We start from the raw sequence: 22,181 nt of genomic DNA on the forward strand, positions 1-22,181 counted from the left end.
CACCACTGTGCTGCCACTGTTGTAATGTCAACAACACTTCCTGTTGTTGACAAAAAATATTACTTTTTCACTGATCAATAGTCTACCCTTAATTCCAAAAGCTGCAGATTATTTTCATAAAAGTGCAAACTCTTAGAGTAAATACTTGTATATATTATCTTAACTTATAGAACATACATTTTAAACGTTTGGGTAGGTCTACACATTTCATCCTACTTCTGACATACCCTTTGTTTACATTATTCTATATATTTGTTTTATATATTGTACATTCAATCATCCTTTTATTGACTTTTTTACTGGACCCTGATCACTTTACACAGTATTCTATTCTATATTTTATTATTTTGTACATCAAAAAATCTCATTTTAATTTTTTACATAAATATTATTATATTATTTGCTGTACGTGTATTACTAAATTGAGTGTTTATTGTTATTGCATGGCCTTGCAGAACAGTCCTTACATTTGTCTGCGCATCTGTATGAGCACGTGACAAATAAAAATCTTGACATCGCCTAAGTTATCATCTTATTTTGTTTTATTGAGTGATGCAATAATCGAGACACAACGCAGATTCTTGTCTGTTCTTCTTTTTTTTTCCAAACAAACCTAAATCTCGACAGAAACATCTATAGACAGTCAGACATAATGACGTCAGAACTGTCTGGCTCGCGCCCAGGGTGGTGGGGGGTTACTGGAGGCGCGCGGGTTGGTGTGTGTGTGCGTGCGCGCGCGAGAGAGAAGGCGGTGGAGGAGGAGGAAAAAAACTGCAACCATCACCGACGCGCTGGTGGTGGGGGTCACGAACTATGACCTTTAACAGAAGAAAACCAAAACAAACATTTCATAAAAAAAGAAGAGAGCGCCAAATCCGCGAGCAGTGTTGATTGGAGGTAAGTCTCATATCCGGAAAGAAAAGCTCCGCGAGACATGATAAAACAGCTAATCCCTAAAGCTAGCTCGTTAGCCGGCCGATGCGGAGCTTCCTTCCTGCCCGACTCTGGCTCTTCATTATCGGGGAAGAAACGTGAAAAGCTGGGCACTGATATGCCTCACAGACACATCAAACAATTTGTTAGTGTGACACCGCTGTCAACTTTAACCAATCCCGGTATCATGTTATGACCATGAGAGGAGGCAGTCGGCTCTTGCTGCAGACTTTGTTGTTACTTGTATTAAGCTAGCTTCAGGAGCTAATAAAGCTTTAAGTGGCTGCAGATGAACCCGACCCTTTTACCTTTAACATCCCGGTGACAGCCATGGGTTGAAACTAACATGACAGTTTAAAGCTTTGTTTTTATTTTTAACACACTACCTGAACATGACGCGCACTGTACTATATGAACTGTGATTGTTTAAATATATTTATCGTAAAGATTTGTCTGTTTAGATTGATTGGCGAACTGCCAGGTTCTCCATTTTGTTCTGTGTTGTGATGTGTTTAAGGAAGGATGCAATGATGGGCACTGGGTTAGACCAATCCGTAAACAGAAGCTTTCTCCCTTTGGTCAGTGAGCCTGTGTATCCACTGCAGGCTCATCACATGGTTACGTCTGTATTAGTATGTTAAAGTCATTTTTTTCGATTTACAGCTTTACAGGTCTTCAAAAGCCGATCGACTTTATAGTATAATATAATATTTACATTTAAATAGGGCTTATACGTGATCCATGGATAGAAATGTATACATATTTCTCCACTCCTTTTCATTTAATTTTTTTCCAAACGTTTCCAATGCATGGATCACAACTTCTCATTTTTTTTACTAAAGAAAATCCTTTCTACAGCGTAGCATCATTTTCTTGCATGTAAAAAATACATTTGAAATAAAGGCTGAGATGGAGAGGTATGTGACAGATTGAATATTGAGGTCATGGTAAGTGGTGGCATCACCACAGTCATGCTGACACATTTACCCATGATGCCTGAACAGGAAGTATATTAACATCAGGTGAGACCAAGAAGTAAATTCACTACTGGTGTTAATGCAAGGCAAAATACATGCACATTAAACAGGTTATTTTTTGTATTAATGTTTGTAATCATATAATTATTGTATATGCTTTTTTCATTTTTTTCCCTTCCAAGTGAGTTTTTTTATGTGTGAAAGCCTGAGACATATTGTTAACAGTGAATTAAATCAAAGGAGAAAAAACCTACATATATTGTAATGACATCACATTATATGTAGGTAAGTATAATGAAAATGACTTTACTGCACGATTACTGAAATTACAAAAAAAAAAACTCCAGTTAAGGAACTCCCAGTCATTAAAAATACAAACTTTCATAACTTTGATCAAATCCTGTACTTCCATTTTTGTCTCCAGCGATGACCCAGTATTACTCTTTGATAATAAAACAATCGCAGGGTGCATATGCATTCTTCTCTCTGACATCTTGCACCTTGGTGGTTGATTAATGAATGTGGCATCTTTCCATACAGACCTTACTAATGTCCTTACATCATCAGGACCATGAACCTGAATCTGCTCTCACAGCAGAAAGTGGGCTCTGAGCACGAAGCAGAGGTCAGTGTGCCGAGAAGGACTTCCATAACATACCGAATTCTATTATTTAGCCCATCTAGATTTTATATTACAAACACTATAGTGCTTCCATCTCTGGCTGTGTGGTTAGCAGATGATAGTTTGATATTGTTACCACAGTAACAGACCTCATGTAGACAAAGAGACACATTTACGTGTGTTGCGTTATAACTTTTCTTTTCCTGGGCTTATTTTTTAGTATGTCTTTTCATCCTGTCAAAATGTGTTTCTGCTTCTAGGGGTCATGCTCTCCTTCAGACTCAATGATGAGTGAGTCACCACAGCGCTTTCAGGTCATCTCCACTGAGCCTACCACAACACCGCAGCAAATCCAGGTAATCACTGTGCTCTCAATTTTAGTGGTCTTTAGAGAATGGCACACTTCAGGACAGGAAGTCTCATGAAAGTTTACATGAAGACAATGATGTTCCTTCCATCAGCGTCACTCACTCACTCACTCACATTTTTTTTCTTTCTTTCTTTCTTTTTTTTTTTAACTTGACTCCATTGGTGCGTCAACATCTCCTTCTTTGTCCTGTATCCCTCCTCCATCTCTTAACTCTCTCTCAGATTGTAACCGATCAGCAGACAGGTCAGAAGATCCAGATAGTGACAGCAATCAAGCCGCCCAGTGCTCCGAAACAACAGTTCATTCTGACTACGGCTGACAGTTCAGGGGCAAGCAAAGTCATCCTGACCTCATCAGACAGCCAGAATGCGAAGCAGCTCATCTTCACTGCTGCAGACAGCCTGCTGCCTGGAAGGATACAGGTACAGCCCCCCCCCCCCTCATAATTTCACCCTCTGGGACAATATTAGCAATATCTTGGTGACATTTTTTGATATCAGGTGAAATAAAAGATATATGGCCTGTGCCATACTTTGATTTTCAGATTGTAACAGACCCAATGTCAATGGAGAGATTGTTTGGGCAGGCAGGGGACTTGGGACGAGCACAGCCTGTGGAGTACTGTGTGGTGTGTGGGGACAAGGCTTCAGGTACTAACGCTTATTGACCAGAGATGTTCTGCTGTCAATTTGTGTCCCCCCTCTGAAAACTCTTTCAACACTTGATTACAGGCTGATACTACGAGTGCTGTTTATATCTGTAAGGACTCACGCTGTCAATTTATATTCAAAGTTTGAACAGTCATTCGAACCTGGGGGAGAAAGTTCACATTCGGACTGAAACGAGTCATTCGAATTCAAAATATAGTCTTATCAGCGCACCAGGCCGTAGTGTGCAGTTTGATCCAGCAGAAGGCGCTCTCAGTCTTTGAACTGTATCCGATCCCAATTAGATCCACTGTAGACGTGTGTTTCTGGTAAATAATATGAATAAATAAATGAGTTCTTTTAGATTGTTAACAGGCTGTTGATTTTACAACGATAAAGTCAAGTCAAATGTTTAGTGTCTGTGCAGCGGGAGGGGGATTCCAATGTGTTTAAACATGACATTTTTTTATTTTTATTTCATAGTGACAGCACTAGTAAGGAGCCGTGTACCCTGATGTCTGTATTATATCTTCACTTTGTGTATAGGTCGTCACTACGGAGCGGTCAGCTGTGAGGGATGTAAAGGCTTCTTCAAGCGGAGCGTGAGGAAGAACCTGACGTACAGCTGCCGCAGTAAACAAGACTGTGTCATCAACAAACACCACCGCAATCGCTGCCAGTTCTGCCGGTTGAGGAAATGCCTTAAGATGGGAATGAAGACTGAGTGTGAGTTTGGATCAACAGTGCCGCTCAGAATCAAGAATCGTATCCGTGCATCTGCTGGTAGTCTTGAAAGTATACACAACTTTTATTTGTATTTTAACTTCCATGTGAAATAACAATCCTTTTGCATGTGGTTGAGGGATGTAGGGAGATATCAGGCTTCTCCTATCACTAGTTGTTGTGAGTGGTTGTTTGAGCTCTAAGTCTTTGAAACAGTTGAGATAAAAAGGTTTCAAAAGATTGACACATTGATCTGTGCAGAACCCCTGTAAGCGAGTACTACAGAGTCTTGGATGCATTTCCTTAATAATTCCAATAATTTTAATCGCTTAAAACAAAAGGACAAAGTGTCAGCTGCATCACTGAAGTGTCTACATTTCTCCTCGCAAGCTGTTTTGTATCTCTTTGATTATCATAATAACTATTCATCCACAGCATTTTTTTAAAAAATAAAATAAAATAAACACACTTTATTGTGATTGCTGTTAACTTTCAGCTGTCCAGAGTGAGAGAAAGCCCATCGATGTATTGCCCAGAGAGAAGCATGCCAACTGTGCTGCCTCCACCCAAAAGATCTACATTCGCAAAGATCTAAACAGTCCACTTATTGCCACGCCAACCTTTATCTCAGATACAGAGACAGATGGCTCCAGGTCAGTGGGAATCAGATCTGCTGAAGCATGGGCTTTGTGCGTTAGTCTGTCTCTTACCTGATGCTGTAATACGACAGTGTTTTCATTACACTCTGTGTCATGTGCAGATCCAGCCTGCTGGACCAGGGGATGCTGGTTAATATCCAGCAGCCGATCATCCAGAGTGATGGAACTCTTCTGCTGGCCGCTGACTCAAAGGTACAGCTGTTGCAGTTACGGTGCATGTTACTTCTGTCTGTTTGGTTTCCTCATCCGCCCTACACACACACACACACACACACACAGAACCTGGGGTCTGTTTTGTTCATGACCAATCAGAAAAATTCTCTCTAAACTGGACACTTGTGTCCCCAATCTGGACAACAATCAGGCAAGGAATTTGTAATTATTTTAATTAATTTATGGGCCATCAACTGGGTACCCAAAAACCTTTTAAATGTCTTGTAATCTGTATCCATTCCTTGAATGTATTTTGCTATTCTTTCTGCTACAGTCAACACAATATTCTGCTTTTTCTCAATTTAATGCCACCAATGTAGTTTCAACAGTGGCACATTTTTCACATTTGGGAAATCATGTGCATTGTTTAATTTGTTTGCAGATGGAGTCTGGTCAAGGGGACTTGGGGACACTGGCCAATGTGGTGACATCGTTGGCAAACCTGAGCGACTCACTGAAGGAGAATCTAAACAACAGTGATACCTCGGACAGCCAACAAGAGGAGCAGTCTGCCAGCGAGATAACACGGTCAGTCTGCCGAGCTCAGAGTGGAGGGGAGTGTTTGTGACAGTGCTCATTCTAACAGTGATGAGATCCCTTTGTTTCTTGGTCAGGTCTCCTTTTCAGCACTCTAAATTCAAATCAGATCAAATAGACTTTATTTCTGGCCATTAAGTGAAATCTCTGGAAATATCAGACGCCTCTAAAATGATATATATTGTTCCCGATGTCGTTGTTTATAAGCCTTTTAGGTTTGTCATCAAGAGATCCTGTGATGCAAGCCCAGCAAAACCAGTAAACCAGGCGTTTGGACACATAGTAATAAATTATAACTTTTTCATAGTCGCAGCAAGAAATATTTACTTTACTGTGATGACAGCAGGCCTCTATTCTTAGAGGACTAAAAATCTTTTCTTTCTTTTTTTATTTTCAAGAAGTTGTAAATAAGAAATTAATTAAAAGTGTGGACCTAACTTATTAACTCACTTTTCTATTGGAGTCATCTAAAGGGATGTGTGGGTTTTTTTTTCACAGTGCCTTTGACACCCTGGCCAAAGTGTTCAGCCCAGCTGAAGCGGGTGCCGGACAGAGACTGGCAGATAAGTCACATTGTGTGGGTGGAACAACCATTCAGCTGATTGGTCGAGACCAAGAGACCCCTATCATTGAGGTTGAAGGACCGCTGCTCACTGACAGCCATGTTGGCTTTAAGGTAGATTGAAGTTTATGAAGATTTTCTGGTAATTTTAGTCAAACAGATACTGTCCATATATATCTAAAATAATAGAAACGTGTGTATCAGTAATAAACAAATACTTTGACTTGGCGATCAACAAAACATGTGAAGAGATTCTTCAAAGAATTCAAAGCCCACACTGATTTCAAATGACTGAAACACTTTAAAGCCTTTATTCATGTGGCCACATTGAGCCGTACATACATACAAAACACCCTCAAGGTTTCTGCTGTTTATTATATATTAAACGAAAAATGGAAAACATACTGAAACTGTTTGATTTGATGTGACACCTGTTGGTTCTTTATTTGACCTTCATTCTGTGGTTTTCATTTATTCATGTATTTATTTCTTGACGATTCGCCCTGACCTCTCTGTCCAGCTGACCATGCCGAGCCCTATGCCCGAGTATTTGAATGTACACTACATCTGTGAGTCGGCATCCAGACTTCTCTTTCTCTCCATGCACTGGGCACGATCGATCCCTGCCTTCTCAGCTCTCGGGTGAGGATGCATTCGATACAAGAAGACGAGACAACTTGCAAAGAGACAAAACATCAGCAAATAAATGAATAAAAATAACTCAATAAAACACAACAGAATACAGAAGTGGGCAGCAAAAACAGAATGAGGGATGCAAAAAAAAAAAAACCTGACTGAAAAGTCTGTATGTAAGCTCTTCCATACACACAGTAAAGACGCCTCCAGTATGTGTGTGCTCACACTTGTCTTTGTGTCTGTCTTGGTCAGTCTGGAGGCTCACACCAGTTTGGTGCGAGCCTGCTGGAACGAGCTGTTCACTCTGGGTCTGGCTCAGTGCGCTCATGTGATGAACCTGTCCACTATCCTCACTGCCATCATCAACCACCTCCAGAGCAGCATCCAGGACGGTATGGACAGCAGAGCTCGTCGTCACTCCTCAGTAGGGCACACACACAAACTCGAATGGTTCACATAACAGAGTACACCTAAGCAGGACTGAAGATCCTTTACTGTCAGCGTTTTCACAAATGAACTCCTGAAAAATTCTAGAAATCGGTGTGTTTGCCTTTATATCAGCTCAAAGTGTGATTGGACGTGTGCACAATATAACTGAAAGAGCAACAAAGAATACACGGGCATGCAGAAAACATAACGCAGTTTGTCTCAGCACGAAGATTGCACAGCTCGTTTGCTGCTTGCAGGGTGTAAACGTCATAATAACGTTGTAATAATTTCCTGCCACATCACATTTAAGGAGCTCTCGCTTCATTCCTGTGTCAAACAATTGATACATCCTCGATGTTTTATTTAATTAGATTTTTCCACCCCATTATTCATTAGTCTGTGTCATAGATGAAGACACAGATGCCACAGATTGAATTTTAACATAGTGTGGAAAACATGTCGACTGTGTTGGCTTTACAGGGATTTGAGACCGACAAAGATGACGTGTGCTTGTTTTGCAGAGACGCTTTATTTATTTATTTGATAAAGCAAAAAACAAAACAAAAAAAACAATGCAATCTGTGAATAATGAAAGTTGACATATCAAACTCGGCCTTGTCCTTCCTCGCAGACAAGCTTTCAGGGGAGCGGGTGAAGCAGGTGATGGAGCATATTTGGAAGTTCCAGGAGTTCTGTAACAGCATGTCGAGGTTGGACACGGACAGCTACGAATATGCCTACCTGAAAGCTATTGTGCTGTTCAGCCCTGGTGAGTCCTGCTCCAGTTCATAATAGACATAACAAGTTCAGTCAGTAAATGTTCATTCAGCCCACTTTAAGGGGGGGAAAGAAACAACCTTATTTGGGCTTTGGAATTGTGTCTGTCTTGTCAGATCATCCAGGTGTGGACGGCAGCGGGCAGATTGAGAAGTTCCAGGAGAAGGCTTTGATGGAGCTGCAGGACTATGTGCAGAAAACGTACCCAGAAGACACCTACAGGTGCACTCACACCTCCAGGGTGTCTGATACAAAACCAGCTGTCATCCTGTACATGGACCAGTAAAGAATGTTGTCCATACCAACTCTTATCAATACTACTCTTCATTATTTGTTCCAAGAAATAAAGACATGACACAAACAATCCCCAGACAGTTTCACTAACCTTGCAGACGAACAGCAGCACACAGACTCTTATTGCTGTACCTTCCACCTTCTTTATATTTAATCCAGCTGTTAATGGTCTACAGTGCACACTGGGATGTGTCACATCCTGATACGTCAGAGCTTTTCTAAGACACAAAAAAATGATGTGTTGACCTAATAACCGGCTATCACATTTTCCTCCAGATAGAGAGGGACACTTGTTTATTAAATCACAGCTGTCTTCACTACAGCTGCCCTCTAGCAGGACATAACTTACAATGACAATAAAAGCGCTCGGGGCAGAGATTGGGCATTCTGTCTCATTATTCAATAAGCTCTTCAAAGAACTCTTCTCAAAATCAACATGTTTGGCACACTGGCGCCACTTAGTGGCCAAACGTTTTAACATCTTTCACAGACTTTCTTTTTTTGAGAAATGTTTTTCAATTTAAAATCCAAGTTCCTACTAAAGTCGACACAAACTGAATGTTTCTCATAGCCTGAAGATATGGAGTCAATTCATTCCTGCTGAGGAAGTGGCTGCTCACTAAAACAGGCAGGGAGCTGCTGCTATGGCGACTTATATGATTTCCAATTAATGGAGCCTTTAATAACGTTGTATAGAAACAAAAGGGATCAAGATGACTTTGCATTAATGGTTGTTTTCTTATTTTCCCAGATTGACCCGTATTCTGACTCGCCTCCCAGCACTTCGCCTCATGAACTCGAGCATCACAGAGGAGCTCTTCTTCACTGGCTTGATCGGGAACGTCTCCATTGACAGCATCATTCCCTACATCCTCAAGATGGAGACGGCTGAGTATAACAGCCAGGACTCTGACCCTTCAGAGTGACCGCCAATCTCTTCAACACTCCGACACCCAGAACTTTCAAATGAGTTGAGTCTCCACTTCAGGTACGCTGTTTGTCTCTCATAGGATTAACTGTTGAACCCAGGTCCAAAATACCTGCAGGGGACGCCTTGTTTTCCCACAATACACGGCGCAAAGTCATTCAGGAATCCCTACGTGATAAAAACAATTCTTCTGTTTCTTGAAATCCAGTGTGACACTTGGAATGTTTTCTGATGCTCAGGCACTTCGGTCTTCTTGAGTTTTGGGCCTAAACGGGGTAACTGAGCTGAATTCAAAACAGGAATCCTCTGCAGCTGCATCTGTCCTCATCCCCTTGATGTTTTTAAAGCACTTACAAAAGCCTTCTCATGCTCTCATGTCGACCACACTCATTAATGTTTGTACGCTTATTTCAGAGTTCAGATACATTTGAATAATAAGCCCAGTCAAAAAAAAAACATCATAGAAAAACCTGAAAGTGAAAGTATAACTGGATCTTTTTAAAAAGCATAACCTTTTAAAATAGAGTACTAACTTTTAAGTGTTTTAAACTGTTAAGGATGTGCTTGTGTTGGTATTTGGGAACATAAGTGCGTCAGTGTAAAGGTATTTCAATGACAGTGAACTTGGTGTTGACAATTGAGGCTGTGACATAGAGGCGGGAAAAAAAAAAGAATTTTGTAAAAATCTAAATTCTTCTTTAAAGATTTACGATTCATACCTGCCAAAAATAGATTTATTTATTTAAAAAATAATAATAATTAGTCACTACCTGCTTAGTGCTAAAGCTAGCTCTTTAACTCAGCAGAATGCCGAATTGGAGCAGCAAGAAATTCAGCCAGTCTCACAGATGAGTGGAGTGGATCCTGAAGCTTGTACTCCTTTATAAATACTTTGAATCCACCGATCAATGAATCCAAAATCATTATGAATCCAAAATCAATTCAGAATCGAATTGTGACACCAAGAATCCAAATCGAATCGTAAGACGCCCAACTTACACAGCAACCTAATTTCCACCTGAATTAACTTTCCCTTCCCATTTGAATATGAAGTAACATTGGCAGAGCTTTGCCTGTTCTTAGCTCATTAGAGCGTGACAAACAACAGAGGCCTGTACTCGGAGGTTAGCGGGGTCACGTCAGGGGTCAAATCTGGGTTTTCAGGACGACGGAGGTCGCTCACGTACTTACTGGGGAGGAGATCGCCATGGCAACTGAAGCTGAACACGTCGCCTGCACGTCATGTTTGGGATAAGAAATCCATTTGTTGAAAAAAAACCCCCCAACTCCAAACAAATCAGGTGTATTGATGATGTCAGAGCTCTGTGAGGGAGGCAGACGGACATCTTCACATCACACTTTGTGTGTCCTGGTTTAACTTAAAGATAACCATGAAAGATAGACATTGTGCTTCACTGACTCATTGTTCTAACAGCTTATAAAATACAGTGATACACTTATGATGGAGAGATATGATAAGCCTTTAAAGTAATTTATATCTTTGATCTTAAGTCTGTAACATAGTGCTCTCAGTTGGCCGTGGACTTGACCTTGTTTGGCCTCTTTCTGTTGAGGTTAGCGTAGCCGAATGGTACAGGCCTCTGATCTGTCATTCTGTCTTTAAGTTGAACCTCAAACTCACATTTACAACATCATAACTGCCAAAGTAGCCCAAAATAAAACTTCAAAACATCTTTCAGTCTTGGAGTGTTATGATGTGAAGGTACTCTTATATATCACTTGTATAGTGATGAGGCAATCACCTTACCACTTATGACAATCATTATATGTTACTTCCTTCTGTCCCATTGTTTTCATAGCTGTCTGCTTGATCTTCATTTAATACGTTATCATTATCGGTCATTTCCTTTAAGGTCATCTCAAAGGTTTTTGTCTTTGAGAGTGTTTCCTGCGTGTAGCTCTGCTGCTGTTTTTTGTACTTGTGTTTGTATTTGCTATCTGCTAAGTGCACATGGATCAGCTTATCTGACATTCCTTTATGTTCACGCTGACTAAAACCTCTGTTTGTATGTTTTCTAATCATTTCTAATTTGTTGTGAACAAATGTTTTTGTTACATACAAAGTGTACTTAAAGTACTCGTGGGCAGGTTTCCCTGATATACATCTATATAAAAAAAAAAAAAGACGACAAACGATGGGAGCTGGTCTCGGGTGCACTGATGTCTTGAAGACTGAAGACGTGTATCGGCTTACCTATTTGTGGAACCGTTTAAAATGAGCATCCACGCCGACATGAGAGACGGGGGGGGATGGAGAGAAGCGAGGAGAATGTGTTGTGAAATAATGTCAGTTTGTGTGTTCTTTGGGTTTGCAGCCCAAAGCGACTGTTTGTTAAGGCGCTGTCTTGAAATGGCCTTTGTACATGTAATTTCATCAAAATGAGTGCATGTTGTTTTTAAAGCATTTTATATACTTGTTGCTGTCTGCCCTTTTAAGGAGCATTGTTATCATTTCATAGAGCATTTCCGTGCATGAAGTCTCTTAAGTGCATTTTAAATGATGAAAACTGTTATTTTAATTTAATTGTTGTGGCTTTAAGTATTTACCGTGAGCAGCTTCTAAACTGCAGATCAGATGAGATTTTTGCAGCTCTATGGATTTAGTATCCTGTTTAAACATTTTATACTATGTTAATATACCTAGTATATATATTTTTTTGCACATGTGAAGTATGATCCTTCAAACATTGAACAACATTCAAACGACATTCATGCTCCGCTTTAGTTTGTCACAACCCTACATTTCTACCTCAAAGTGATAAAGATATGAAACAGATGTATTAAAGACTGAGCTTCTGTATCAGCATTCTAGTCTCCGAGGCGGGCTTCTCTAAAGCCAAACATTCTGACAGAAATAAACAGTTCATAGTGAAATATTCAACGGCTGAGTGTCTTAATGCAATGACGATGATGTATGAAGAGTCTCTGCTCGATGTGGATTCATGACTCCGCATCTCTGCTGCGACCATGCCAGAGTGGAGCAGGGACAGTGAAATACTTTTATGACAATAAGTAACGTTTGCTGGTTCAAAGCCTCGACTATAAATACACAACCGATGTGAACCTGTATGACTTGTTGTTATACAAAGGATCAGAAGACTACACTGAGACACAGGGGATCATGATAATAAACATCAGAGTGAAAGAGCGTAAACGGGATTAGTTAAAACCAGAACACGCCACCTCCACACTGTTATTTGGTTCTCTTTCCCATAATCGAAAGGTCCATACTACTCCGGTTTCCGATCCTGAACCGGCTAGCAAAATGTACAAGTTGCTTGTCCGGCAGTCCAGACTAGCAACAACCAAATGAAGACCAGCCAGATACGTATTTGTCTGTTCTTTTATTGAGGATCATTTTCTCAATCGATTGTAAAATAGCAATTCAAAACTTAGGGTTAACCCTAACCCTTTTTTTTATTTTTTAGATTCTGGTATTTACATATTAACAGAAGGCTGTGCAAAATGTACAAGGCGTTGACAGGAAAGCGTCATACAAATCTTGTTTCTCCTACCACCGATAAATTCTCATATTAAAAAGGTAAGACAAACATGCTGATGCAGTGACCTGATACATTTACAAATAGCAAACGTCAGTACGGACAGCAGATAATCAGTCTTTCACTCGAAAACAAACCCCCCAAAAAAAGGATTCAAATCAAAACAAGTATAAAAAATATAAAAAGTTACAAAGTGGTTATGTTTTAATCGATGGACCTGTTCTTAAAAAGCTGCTCTGTCAAAGTGCGTTCCTCGCTCATTTCACGCTGATATTCCTCCAACATGAACCTCGTCTTTCATTCATATCCAAATATGGACAACGTATTGACATTCTGATTCATATAAATCTCTACCAACCTTAACATTGTTGGTAATCATATCGCCAAACACTCTTTTTTTTTAAATCTTATTATTACAGCATCCTAAGTTTGATTTAAGATACATAAGGCAGAGAAACAAAAACATTAGATTATGTCTGACAAAGAAAGAACACACGGTAAACATCGTCCTTAAAAGTGACTGGAACATGGCACACTGTCATTTCGTATTGTCGGGCAGCAGCAAAGGCTGACGCTGCGAGGATGTCAACTTGGTCAGTCGATCTCCTCAAGTTGAATTTGAAGACATGATTCTTGAGAGCAGGAAATTCTGTCTGCAGCAGAAAGGATTGATAGGAAAGAATCTGCAGCGTTCATGTTCAATGTGAGAGAATCGGAATAAATGTGGAATTTCTCTTTCAGACATCGTGTGAGGGACTCTTGCTGAAGAGGTGCTACAGCAGCAAGTACTCAAACACCAACACAAAACAAAAAGCACCTTTTTTGTTCTCATTGAAGCAGACACAAAGAGAGAGAGAAGAAATAATAATAAAGAGACTGTAATAAAAGTATACAGCACGCATCCTGATGTTGCGCTGTTAAAAAAAGATGGCGTTACTGAAGCTGAGGTTGCTGCTCTTTATGGCTTGATTTGGTTAGAAGGCAACTCAGCACATGAGAAGAATATCAAGGTTAGTCTCCGTAAAAACAAACAAACGTGGAGTATATTAAACTCTCAGTAAAGGAGTTAAGTGGAGAGTTCATGTAGAAAGAGTTAATACTGCAGTTTGTGTGAAATCTGGCTCTTCATGTTAAATCTGAAATTGAACCACTTCAGAGATTCACTTGATGCAACACAGATGCACGTGAAATGACCCTGATTGAAAAGTCAGCGTTCAGTTAAAAAGCAGGTTTTGCTCGTGTGCAGCACGAGGCAGTGCAAAAAAAGGCAAAGCATCAGAGCCGAGTTCTTTGCCCCCTAGCGTACGAAAGGCCTGTGCTTTAGGAGGTCTTCCATGTTCCAAGTTCATCTCTTCCCACTTATTGTCTACAGATTGTACCTGCAGCAACGAGTCGGAGCTCAGCCACCGAGGGAGGCGGGTCATTTCACACCAGGGTGCTATTTGAGGAAGCATTTATAGAGCAGGTGGGAATGGCTGGTCCCTCTTTCGTTCTCCATGCAAAACAGCAGGTCCCTGAGGTTGACTCTGGTAATTCTCTGTCGTGTAAACTGTCTGGAGCCGGATCCGCTGGACGCTCCAGGCTGGGAGGGGCTTGATCCTGAGCTCTAGAGTGTAAGAGAGATCACACACACACACACGTACACAAAGAAAGATGTGACAAGTCTTTTCTGGTATTATAGTTTTATTTGTTTTTGTTAATGTTTAGCATATTTTGATTTTGTTTCTGATGTTTTTCTTTATTTGCCGTTGCTTTAACTATCATGTTTATGTACACTTCTTTTATTTTGTATTTGCCCACTTTATCACAATAACACATCTAAAAAGAAAAAAAAGTCTTTTCTGGTGTACATTTTAAAATACATATTCCCATACTCCTCACCTCTGCACTGGCACCCCTAACTGGAGAGTCCATTCTCCGTTTCTTCCTTGGGCCGATTGCTGCCAGCGCCGTAAGGTTTGCTTCTCTCTGTCTTATCTGAGCCAGCTCCTGCTGCTGCATCTGGAGCACAAACATCAGCACACAGATGAATCTCATCATAAATGCTTCACAGAACAGACTCGCTTCTCGTTGCGTGCACTTACTGTACCTCTTTGGCTTTCTGTTTAAGTCTGAGCTGCTCCGGGTCTTCTTGCCGTGACCGTGACTGGAATGACGGAGAAGACATTTAAACATGACAAGACTTTTTTTTTTTTTTTTTAATCTTTCATTTAGAAGATCTGTTCTCTTTAGACAACAGGAGAGGAAACATTACTAATGACCTTACTTGCCTTATCCATGAAATTAAGATACTGGGAAGGATTCTCCCTCCAAATGATAAAGCATGTTTTGTTTTGTTACCTTGGCAGCCTTCAAGAGAATCTCCCTCTCCTGCTCGTCCTTCCTTTGCTTCTCCATCTGATCCAGCTGCTCGAAGAACTTGAGCTGCGCTCGCACGTCGCTGTCCTGCTTGTACCGCTCGTCCTCCTGTGGGATGAGGAAAGACCAAAGAACGTAAATCACACGCAAAGGCAACGCGGGTCTCAACTGCTCTCAAACGCCTGTATTCAATAATCACCTTAAAGGTCGTGCTCTTGTGCTGTGCTACTTGTGAAACCTTTTCCAGCAGGTTTTGTAGCCGCTGCTGTGTAGCGTAAGAAATGTAGTTTATCACATCTGTGCCCAGCTCGCTGACACCAAACTTCTTACCTGTGAACAACGTGGGGAAAGAAACGATGTAAACAGAGTGATACATAGTGGGCTTCAGAAAAAGAGCTGCTCTTTCATGATTGTATTGATCTCACCGATCCCCAGGGCTCTCTGGGTGAGCAAAGAGGTGGAGAGAAAGCTCTCGTCCTTACAGGAACGCGTCACTGCACCTACGAGCTCAGAGTTGGTTGCTAAGATGCGGGCGCTCTCCTCCGACAAGTTGACTCCGGCCATGGAGGCCACATCATTAATATCATCATCATCCCTGGATAAAATAAAAAAAATAAAAAAATCACAAGACAAACATGCACATCAACTTACATATCTTTTTGCATGTAGGATGGATTTTTTTGTTTTTTGGATATTACAAAATAAATGAAATACTTTTGTTTGGCTCTACTTGTTAAAGCCCAAAACAGAGCATGAGTACAGAGTCTGACCACCCTGATGAGAGCACTAAATAAATATGACATCTGACCTGTATGTGCTGTTATTATAGACAGATTACTATATACTTCTGATCAGTAAAAAAAAAAGAAAGAAGTGATATTCATCTGAAATTTGTTTGGATACAAACCTAAACGTTCCACTTCCTGCTTCTTTCTGCTTGTTATTCTGAGCAACAGCAAGTGCAGACTGATTGACTATTTGTACCCCCCCTCTGACACCTGGAGCCAGCGTCTGCTTCACTCCTGCAGAGGACAGACACACAGATACAGAAACTATGTCACATCTTTGCTTCAAGAGCAATGTTTGGAAGTTACTGCAAATCATGTCGAGCCTATTTTGTGAAAAGTGCACTATGATGGGAATCAGTTTTTTTTTTTTTTCAGAACCAATTTCAAATCCTGCAATCGCATAAAATATCCACAAGATGGCAGCACTAACTTTTTTTGTTTTCCCTTGACTGCATTTATTCTAAATAAATCTGTCTGACAGACACCCATTGGACATTTTATCAAATGAAGAAAACAAACTTTAACATTAAAAGCATTCGTCTGATTTGACATGTCTATTGAGAAACAATAAACAGTATACTGGATTCATTGATGGGCAAAATAAATGAGTGTGAGTGACAGTTGAAGACACACACCTGGGCCTGCTTGCAGCTGTTTGAACACCTGTGGCTGGCTCACAATGATTCGGTTGTGAGGCTGTCCTCTGAGCGTTACCATGGGAGACTGAGCTAGTGTCACCTGAGGCCTTAACACGGTGCCCTGTTGCTGGGGGACTATCTGCTGCACATTTAGGAACAAACACAGAATTTAAGAACAGCCCAGAATTAAAAAAAAAACAAACAAAAAAACCCACTTCTGTGTGCATGCCAATGACTGAACTCAGGTAAACATCTAGCCTCAACTTTACCAGTCCGGGTTTACTGTGAGTTGTCTGAGTGAGGTTGATGACTGTGGTTTTGGTCGCAGCGGTGCTGGAGGTGGAGGTGTTGGCGGCAGCGGTGGCAGCAGCTGTGGAGAGAGGAGGTCGGAGCACCACAGCAGTGAGGGCGGTGGAGGCTGCTGCGGTAGGCTGAGCGGGCTGAGGCAGCAGGCTCTGCTGGATGAAGGCCTCTGGGTCCGGGGTCATCTGACGCAGAGCTGGGAGGCTCCTCTGCAGGAAGAGAAGGGGAAGTTAACCTCTCAACTGATATACTATATATACTACAATATAGCTTTGGCGTGAATGCTCTGAATGGCAAACTTTAAGTGTTTTCAATGAAGACCCCACCTGGGGTAGAGATGTAATAATGTTTAACAATGCCACCCGCTCTTCCAAATATAGTTTCAAAAAACAAGATGGAGCAGTGTAACAGTGGGCTCATGATGCAGAGTGTCTGAATGGACGAGGACAGTTCTCTGCTGTATCTGCCATGTGGCTCGTCTCACCTTGAGGAAAGGCACAAGGTACGGCTGTGGTGAGGAGTTGAGCTCCCGGTATAACCTACTGGTGAAATCTTCAGCCTCGATCTTTGCTTCCTGTTTTGAAGAATACGCACAGGGACACGGATCAGAATCTAAAATAAGGAAGAAAAACAAACTGTCGAGGAGATTGAAGAGGTGAGGCGTTCACCAGCAGGTTCTTGACCAGCTCCTTCACGTTGGCCGGGGTCTCAGATGACTGCTTTCCAGTCGATGCCAACTTGATCAACGTTAACAGGAAGTTTCGACACTTTTTTACATTCTCCAGAGTCTCCTGCAACCATAAAAATACAAAACAAGTTTTTCTTTCTAATCATGCACATGCAGATGTATCGTATCCTTATAGATTGTGATAAAAGACTAAGAAAGAAAAAAACAAAACGGAAAAGCACTCAAGGTTAGTAATTCTGTCTTACAGCTGGGAAAGCCGTTGGAGTGACAGGGGTCCCAGTGGCTGCAAGCGACCCTACCCTCTGTGTAACTGCTGCGGCTGCAGATCCAGGCTGCACTGTGCTGGGCGTGACGAGCGTCTGCCCTGGGGTGGTGCCACTTCCTCCCAGCATCATGGTGTTCTATAAAAGTCAGTGGATATGCAGTCGTGACATGAGGCGAAGGAAAATGACAAGGTCAGAATAACAGTCTTGACATGTCTGCGCCAGGGGATCAGTCCCCCCCCCCCCCCCCTTCAGAAACTTTAGATTTAAATGGAAACTGTTTGCTAACACATAACAGACCATGGTGAAAGAGGAGGGCTAACATGTGAGGGTCAGGAAAAAGTTTGACTGGTTTCGATTTCATAATGTCATGAAGATCATCCCTGATGTCACATGTGATATACTAAGAAGACGGAAGGCGGGACACGTAATGTTGAAGCGAGTGACGTCGTTGGTCTCTCTGAATCAGACGAGGGCGGAGCTAGCCCTGCACTGCATAAATCCATTAGATCAAAGAGCGATAGTTTGTGGTTAACGTTGCTGTAGATAGTCATTTGAAATGATTCAGATCTGCAGCAGTAAAATGTGGTCAAAGTCAGAGGCAACTCAAAGTGGGAGTAGTTAGCCTGGTGTAAGAAATGTGTGGCACTGTAGAAGACAGCAGCTGTCTAAAAACTCCGGGTAAATAATAATAATAATAATAATAATTTACACTTTATTAATCCCACAAGGGGAAATTCGGTTTACACTCTGTCTAACACACACATAGGCCGAGATACACACTCATGCACAAACAGGGTTCTAGTGACATGCATTAATGGAGAGGTCTCAGAGTGAGGGGGCTGCCCACAGTGAGCGCTCCAGAGCAGTTTTGGGGTTCGGTGCCTTGCTCAGGGGCACCTCGGCAGTGCTCAGGAAATGGACTGGCACCTCTCCAGTTACCAGACCAGTTTCCGGACTTGGTCCGTGCCGGGACTTGAACCGGCGACCCTCCGGTTCCCAACCCAAGTCCCTACAGACTGAGCTACTGCCGCCCAAGTTATATGTCAGAACACCAGGTAACATCAGCAGCATTGAATGGATCAAATATAGTAAATTGAATGAGTTTTATTTGCTCAAATGGCCAAACCCTTATCCACTTCTTCAGAAGAGAAGGTTGAAAATGTATCTACTGAACACGGAGGCTGTAAAGTTTTTTTTTTTTTTATTACATCCTTTTATGATTTTAGAATACATCCAGAAGAATTACACTGGAAAAGAGACAGTGAAGCAAACAAACCTTTTTCATTCCAAGAACATGTTTTGCCAGTTTAGGTGTTGGCAGACTCAATGAAATGTTACCGTTAAAACCGTCCTCGCAGCAAAGATCCTCACCGACAAAATAGACCGCACTTTCTGTCTTTTTTGCTTGACAACATCATACAGTGAGTGCACAGAAGATTAAATACATTAAAAAGGTACGAGTGGTGGAGTTACCTGCAGTACCGGAGGCCTCTGCAGAGTGGTGGTGGCTGTTACGCTGGTTTGGACTGGTGATGCTTGTTTAATAATGGTGGTGGGGGTTAATGGACGAGGAAGCAGAGATGTGCCTGGAGCCTGCAGATCAGAGACATTCAGAGTTTTTTTTTTTTTTTTACCAACAACTTTTCTTTTGGACATTTCTTTCAACCTCTTGGCTCATCTTTAAAGTGGATACAGAAATGAGTATATTACAAAATATATATATATATATATATATATATATATATATATATATATATATATATATATATATATTTAAAAAAAACTATTGAATTTATTAGAAATTGCATTATACATTTCTTTTCTCTGTAAAGGGTTAACAGACTCAAATATTTTACACTTTCAGAAATACAATAATGACAAGGAAAATGATATAAATGGCCCCAATCAGATCAGGACAGTAGCTGTTAAATGAAATGATTTTAAACCTAAACACTAGTAGAACACATAACTGCTCTGCATCACAAGCTAACATTACAGGTCCCATTTGCAGAGAGTCTCAAAAAAAAAAAAAAAAATTGCAGAGAGTCTCTGTGTCCAGCATTTCAAGGTACCTTTAGAGAGTTGATGTGGACAGGTGGAGTGCTGGCCGGGACTGCTGGCCGTGGTGTCATGGCGCTTTGGGACTGTGACTGAGCCTGCATCTGAGCCAAGGTCTGCTGGTGAATCATAAGCAGCTGGCCACTCTCACTGCGGACCAGAACCATGCCTGCGAGAGGGCAAACGTCAGGGGGAGTAAGAAGTCAAAAGTCATGGCTTTTCTGTCCACGCTGCATGAGTATGTGTTCTTTATCTGTAGGTCTATTGATGCAATGAACCTCAGCCAGGAGAGGGGACCAGTCATGCAAAAATGAGTTGAACATGATGTTCTGGTCAGTAGCAACAAAACTATTGTTCATACTTTGTTTTGGCAAGTTTATTAGAAGACACAGTAACATTGTGTTATAGCCCGCCTGGTTTTCATGAAACAGGTAACTGGATGTGTGATAAGGACTACAAAAAAGACATACTGACTTACAGAGAGAGAAGGTGAGTTTCTGAAACTCACGTTTATAACACGCCTGCTGTTATTATAAAATGCCGTGGCTTTTTTTTTTCTTCTTTTCTTTAGCACCCCTCTCCTTCTGTATGTCATCTAGGTTCAGGCTCTCCGACACCAGCCACTCCAAACACAACACTTTAAACTAAAGCTCATTTCAAATGCACTTGAGACACGTTTGATTCACAAAAATGACTGCAGCCCAATCAAAGAGACAACCCAACAGGTAACATGGGAGAGAGAAAAAAAACAAACCTGTCAACTTTACCCAAAGTTACCTGGAGGGAGCTGAATGTTTTGGATGTTTGGGGCGTTGTGTTGAGTTTGAGTAAGTCTTGGGGCCAACACCTGTGGGGCAATAGCTCTTATTCCTCCTGCAATGGTTGACGGCACAGAAGTCCTCAAGTTCTGCAAAACAGAGGAGCTCCTCATGGTCGCTGTTGAAGCCACTATGTTTCCACTCGTCTGCAGCACTGTTTTTGGCGTGTCTACTTTGTTGCAGCTCGTCGTGCTGCTGGTGACACTGCAGGCGGGTGATATCAGAAGTGTCGTTGGGCTCCCTTTGCTTTGTGGAGCGCTAGCAGGAGTTTGCATAGGTTTCCTCACAAGAGTGACCACGGGTTCACTTTTTACAGAGGGGTTAGAGGAGATGACTGCAGACGTTTGAATAATAGTTGTTGCAGGTGCTGCGGACACAACTGCTTCGCTGAGAGAAACGTGTCCGTTGTTTACACGCGTGGCAGCAGTGGGCTGAGAGCTGCGGCAGTCAGCGGGGGGTCCACCGGGGATTTGACACTTCGTCGCCACGGCACTTCCATTCAAAGTTTGAAGCTCAGTCACTCCAAGTTTCCCCACTGCAGCTGTTGCATCGGATGAGGTCCCGGCTGCTCCATGCCCGCTTCTTGAATCAAGGGAGCCCGTACTGATTCCTCCATGCGCTCCTGGACAAATAAAAACATATTGGGTGTCGAGCAACTCTGCTGTTTTCATTAGTTTCAGGACACGCTCAGTAAAGCCAAGTAAGGTTGTATCATTAAAGGACCGTGACCAGAATAATAAGCAAACGTAAGCTAAAGAGAGTGTGCAGCAGCAGCTACCTTACCTGTTTTAGAAAGCTCTTGTTGTGAAAGTCCCATTTTGCTGCTCTGAACATTTGTATACACGTTACTGAGAACAGCTACACTGTTAGCGGGACATTCTGCGGACTGAGTTGTGGAGTTGGCGTTGACACGATCTCCTTCTGTCAGCACACACTCTAAAGGTCCCACTGTGTCCTCGACTACTTTTTCGTCTGCCGCTGTGTTGTTGAGCAAAACATCGCCCAGCGAATCGGAGCCCTCCGCCATCTTTGCCCAACTACGCTCGCTCGTAGAACGCATGCGCCGATTGGATGCACCGTCAGTGACGTGGCTTCGGAGGCTGCGATTGGTCAGTAGAATAATGAAAACATTGGAACAGGCAGGGGCTGCAGTAATGATGACGATAATGAAAATGTTGAGTGCGATTTTCCCCGTCAGACTGGACGGTACCGGGCAGCTTCTCTTCGTGGGACCTTGGCACAGCCAGAGATGATATGAAAACATATCTTTGATTATGCACAGGATTGCTGCATATTATTTTTTTTCAATTCCTTCACATCGCAGACAACTCAATATGGCAAAAAAGTTGCTATTTGTTGTGATGTAATTTCTCGGAAGAAGACATTCCCCCCCGAATAATCAAAACACCTTCGATTATACGATCAGACATCATCAA

At 41.8% G+C, this 22,181-nt stretch overlaps 2 protein-coding genes across 6 annotated transcripts; one reads left to right on the plus strand and one right to left on the minus strand.

Moving 5' to 3' along the window:
* The first annotated feature begins 695 nt into the window (after positions 1-695).
* On the plus strand, positions 696-9,863 carry nr2c2 (nuclear receptor subfamily 2, group C, member 2). 4 transcript variants are annotated; one of them, XM_079360166.1, is made up of 15 exons: positions 698-897; positions 2,451-2,535; positions 2,793-2,888; positions 3,124-3,324; positions 3,447-3,552; positions 4,096-4,344; positions 4,769-4,925; positions 5,033-5,123; positions 5,527-5,672; positions 6,180-6,357; positions 6,764-6,885; positions 7,132-7,271; positions 7,940-8,077; positions 8,202-8,307; positions 9,131-9,863. In XM_079360166.1, exons 2-15 carry the CDS (start codon positions 2,482-2,484, stop codon positions 9,303-9,305), a joined length of 1,959 nt encoding a protein of 652 aa, XP_079216292.1. In that variant the 5' UTR covers positions 698-897; positions 2,451-2,481; the 3' UTR covers positions 9,306-9,863. The 4 variants fall into 4 exon arrangements, 3 of the variants coding, with proteins under 3 accessions (XP_079216292.1, XP_079216294.1, XP_079216293.1); XM_079360168.1 differs by having other exon boundaries at positions 700-897; positions 4,096-4,275; XM_079360167.1 differs by lacking the exon at positions 698-897 and adding an exon at positions 920-1,078.
* A 2,790-nt stretch (positions 9,864-12,653) lies between these two features.
* Positions 12,654-22,145, minus strand: LOC306834326 (transcription initiation factor TFIID subunit 4-like). Of its 2 annotated transcripts, none has more exons than XM_079360172.1 (16): positions 21,529-22,145; positions 20,705-21,367; positions 19,942-20,096; positions 19,343-19,462; positions 17,849-18,004; positions 17,584-17,706; positions 17,400-17,489; positions 16,882-17,124; positions 16,610-16,751; positions 16,094-16,208; positions 15,612-15,781; positions 15,386-15,516; positions 15,169-15,294; positions 14,918-14,974; positions 14,710-14,829; positions 12,654-14,434 (listed from the first exon to the last, which is right to left on the minus strand). In XM_079360172.1, the coding sequence occupies exons 1-16, from the start codon at positions 22,007-22,009 to the stop codon at positions 14,267-14,269; spliced, it is 3,060 nt and encodes a 1,019-aa protein (XP_079216298.1). In that variant the 5' UTR covers positions 22,010-22,145; the 3' UTR covers positions 12,654-14,266. The 2 variants fall into 2 exon arrangements, with proteins under 2 accessions (XP_079216298.1, XP_079216297.1); XM_079360171.1 differs by having other exon boundaries at positions 16,610-16,754.
* Positions 22,146-22,181: the final 36 nt, after the last annotated feature.

The sequence above is a fragment of the Symphodus melops genome (assembly GCF_947650265.1).
Source record: "Symphodus melops genome assembly, chromosome: 13".
Lineage (NCBI taxonomy): Eukaryota > Metazoa > Chordata > Actinopteri > Labriformes > Labridae > Symphodus > Symphodus melops.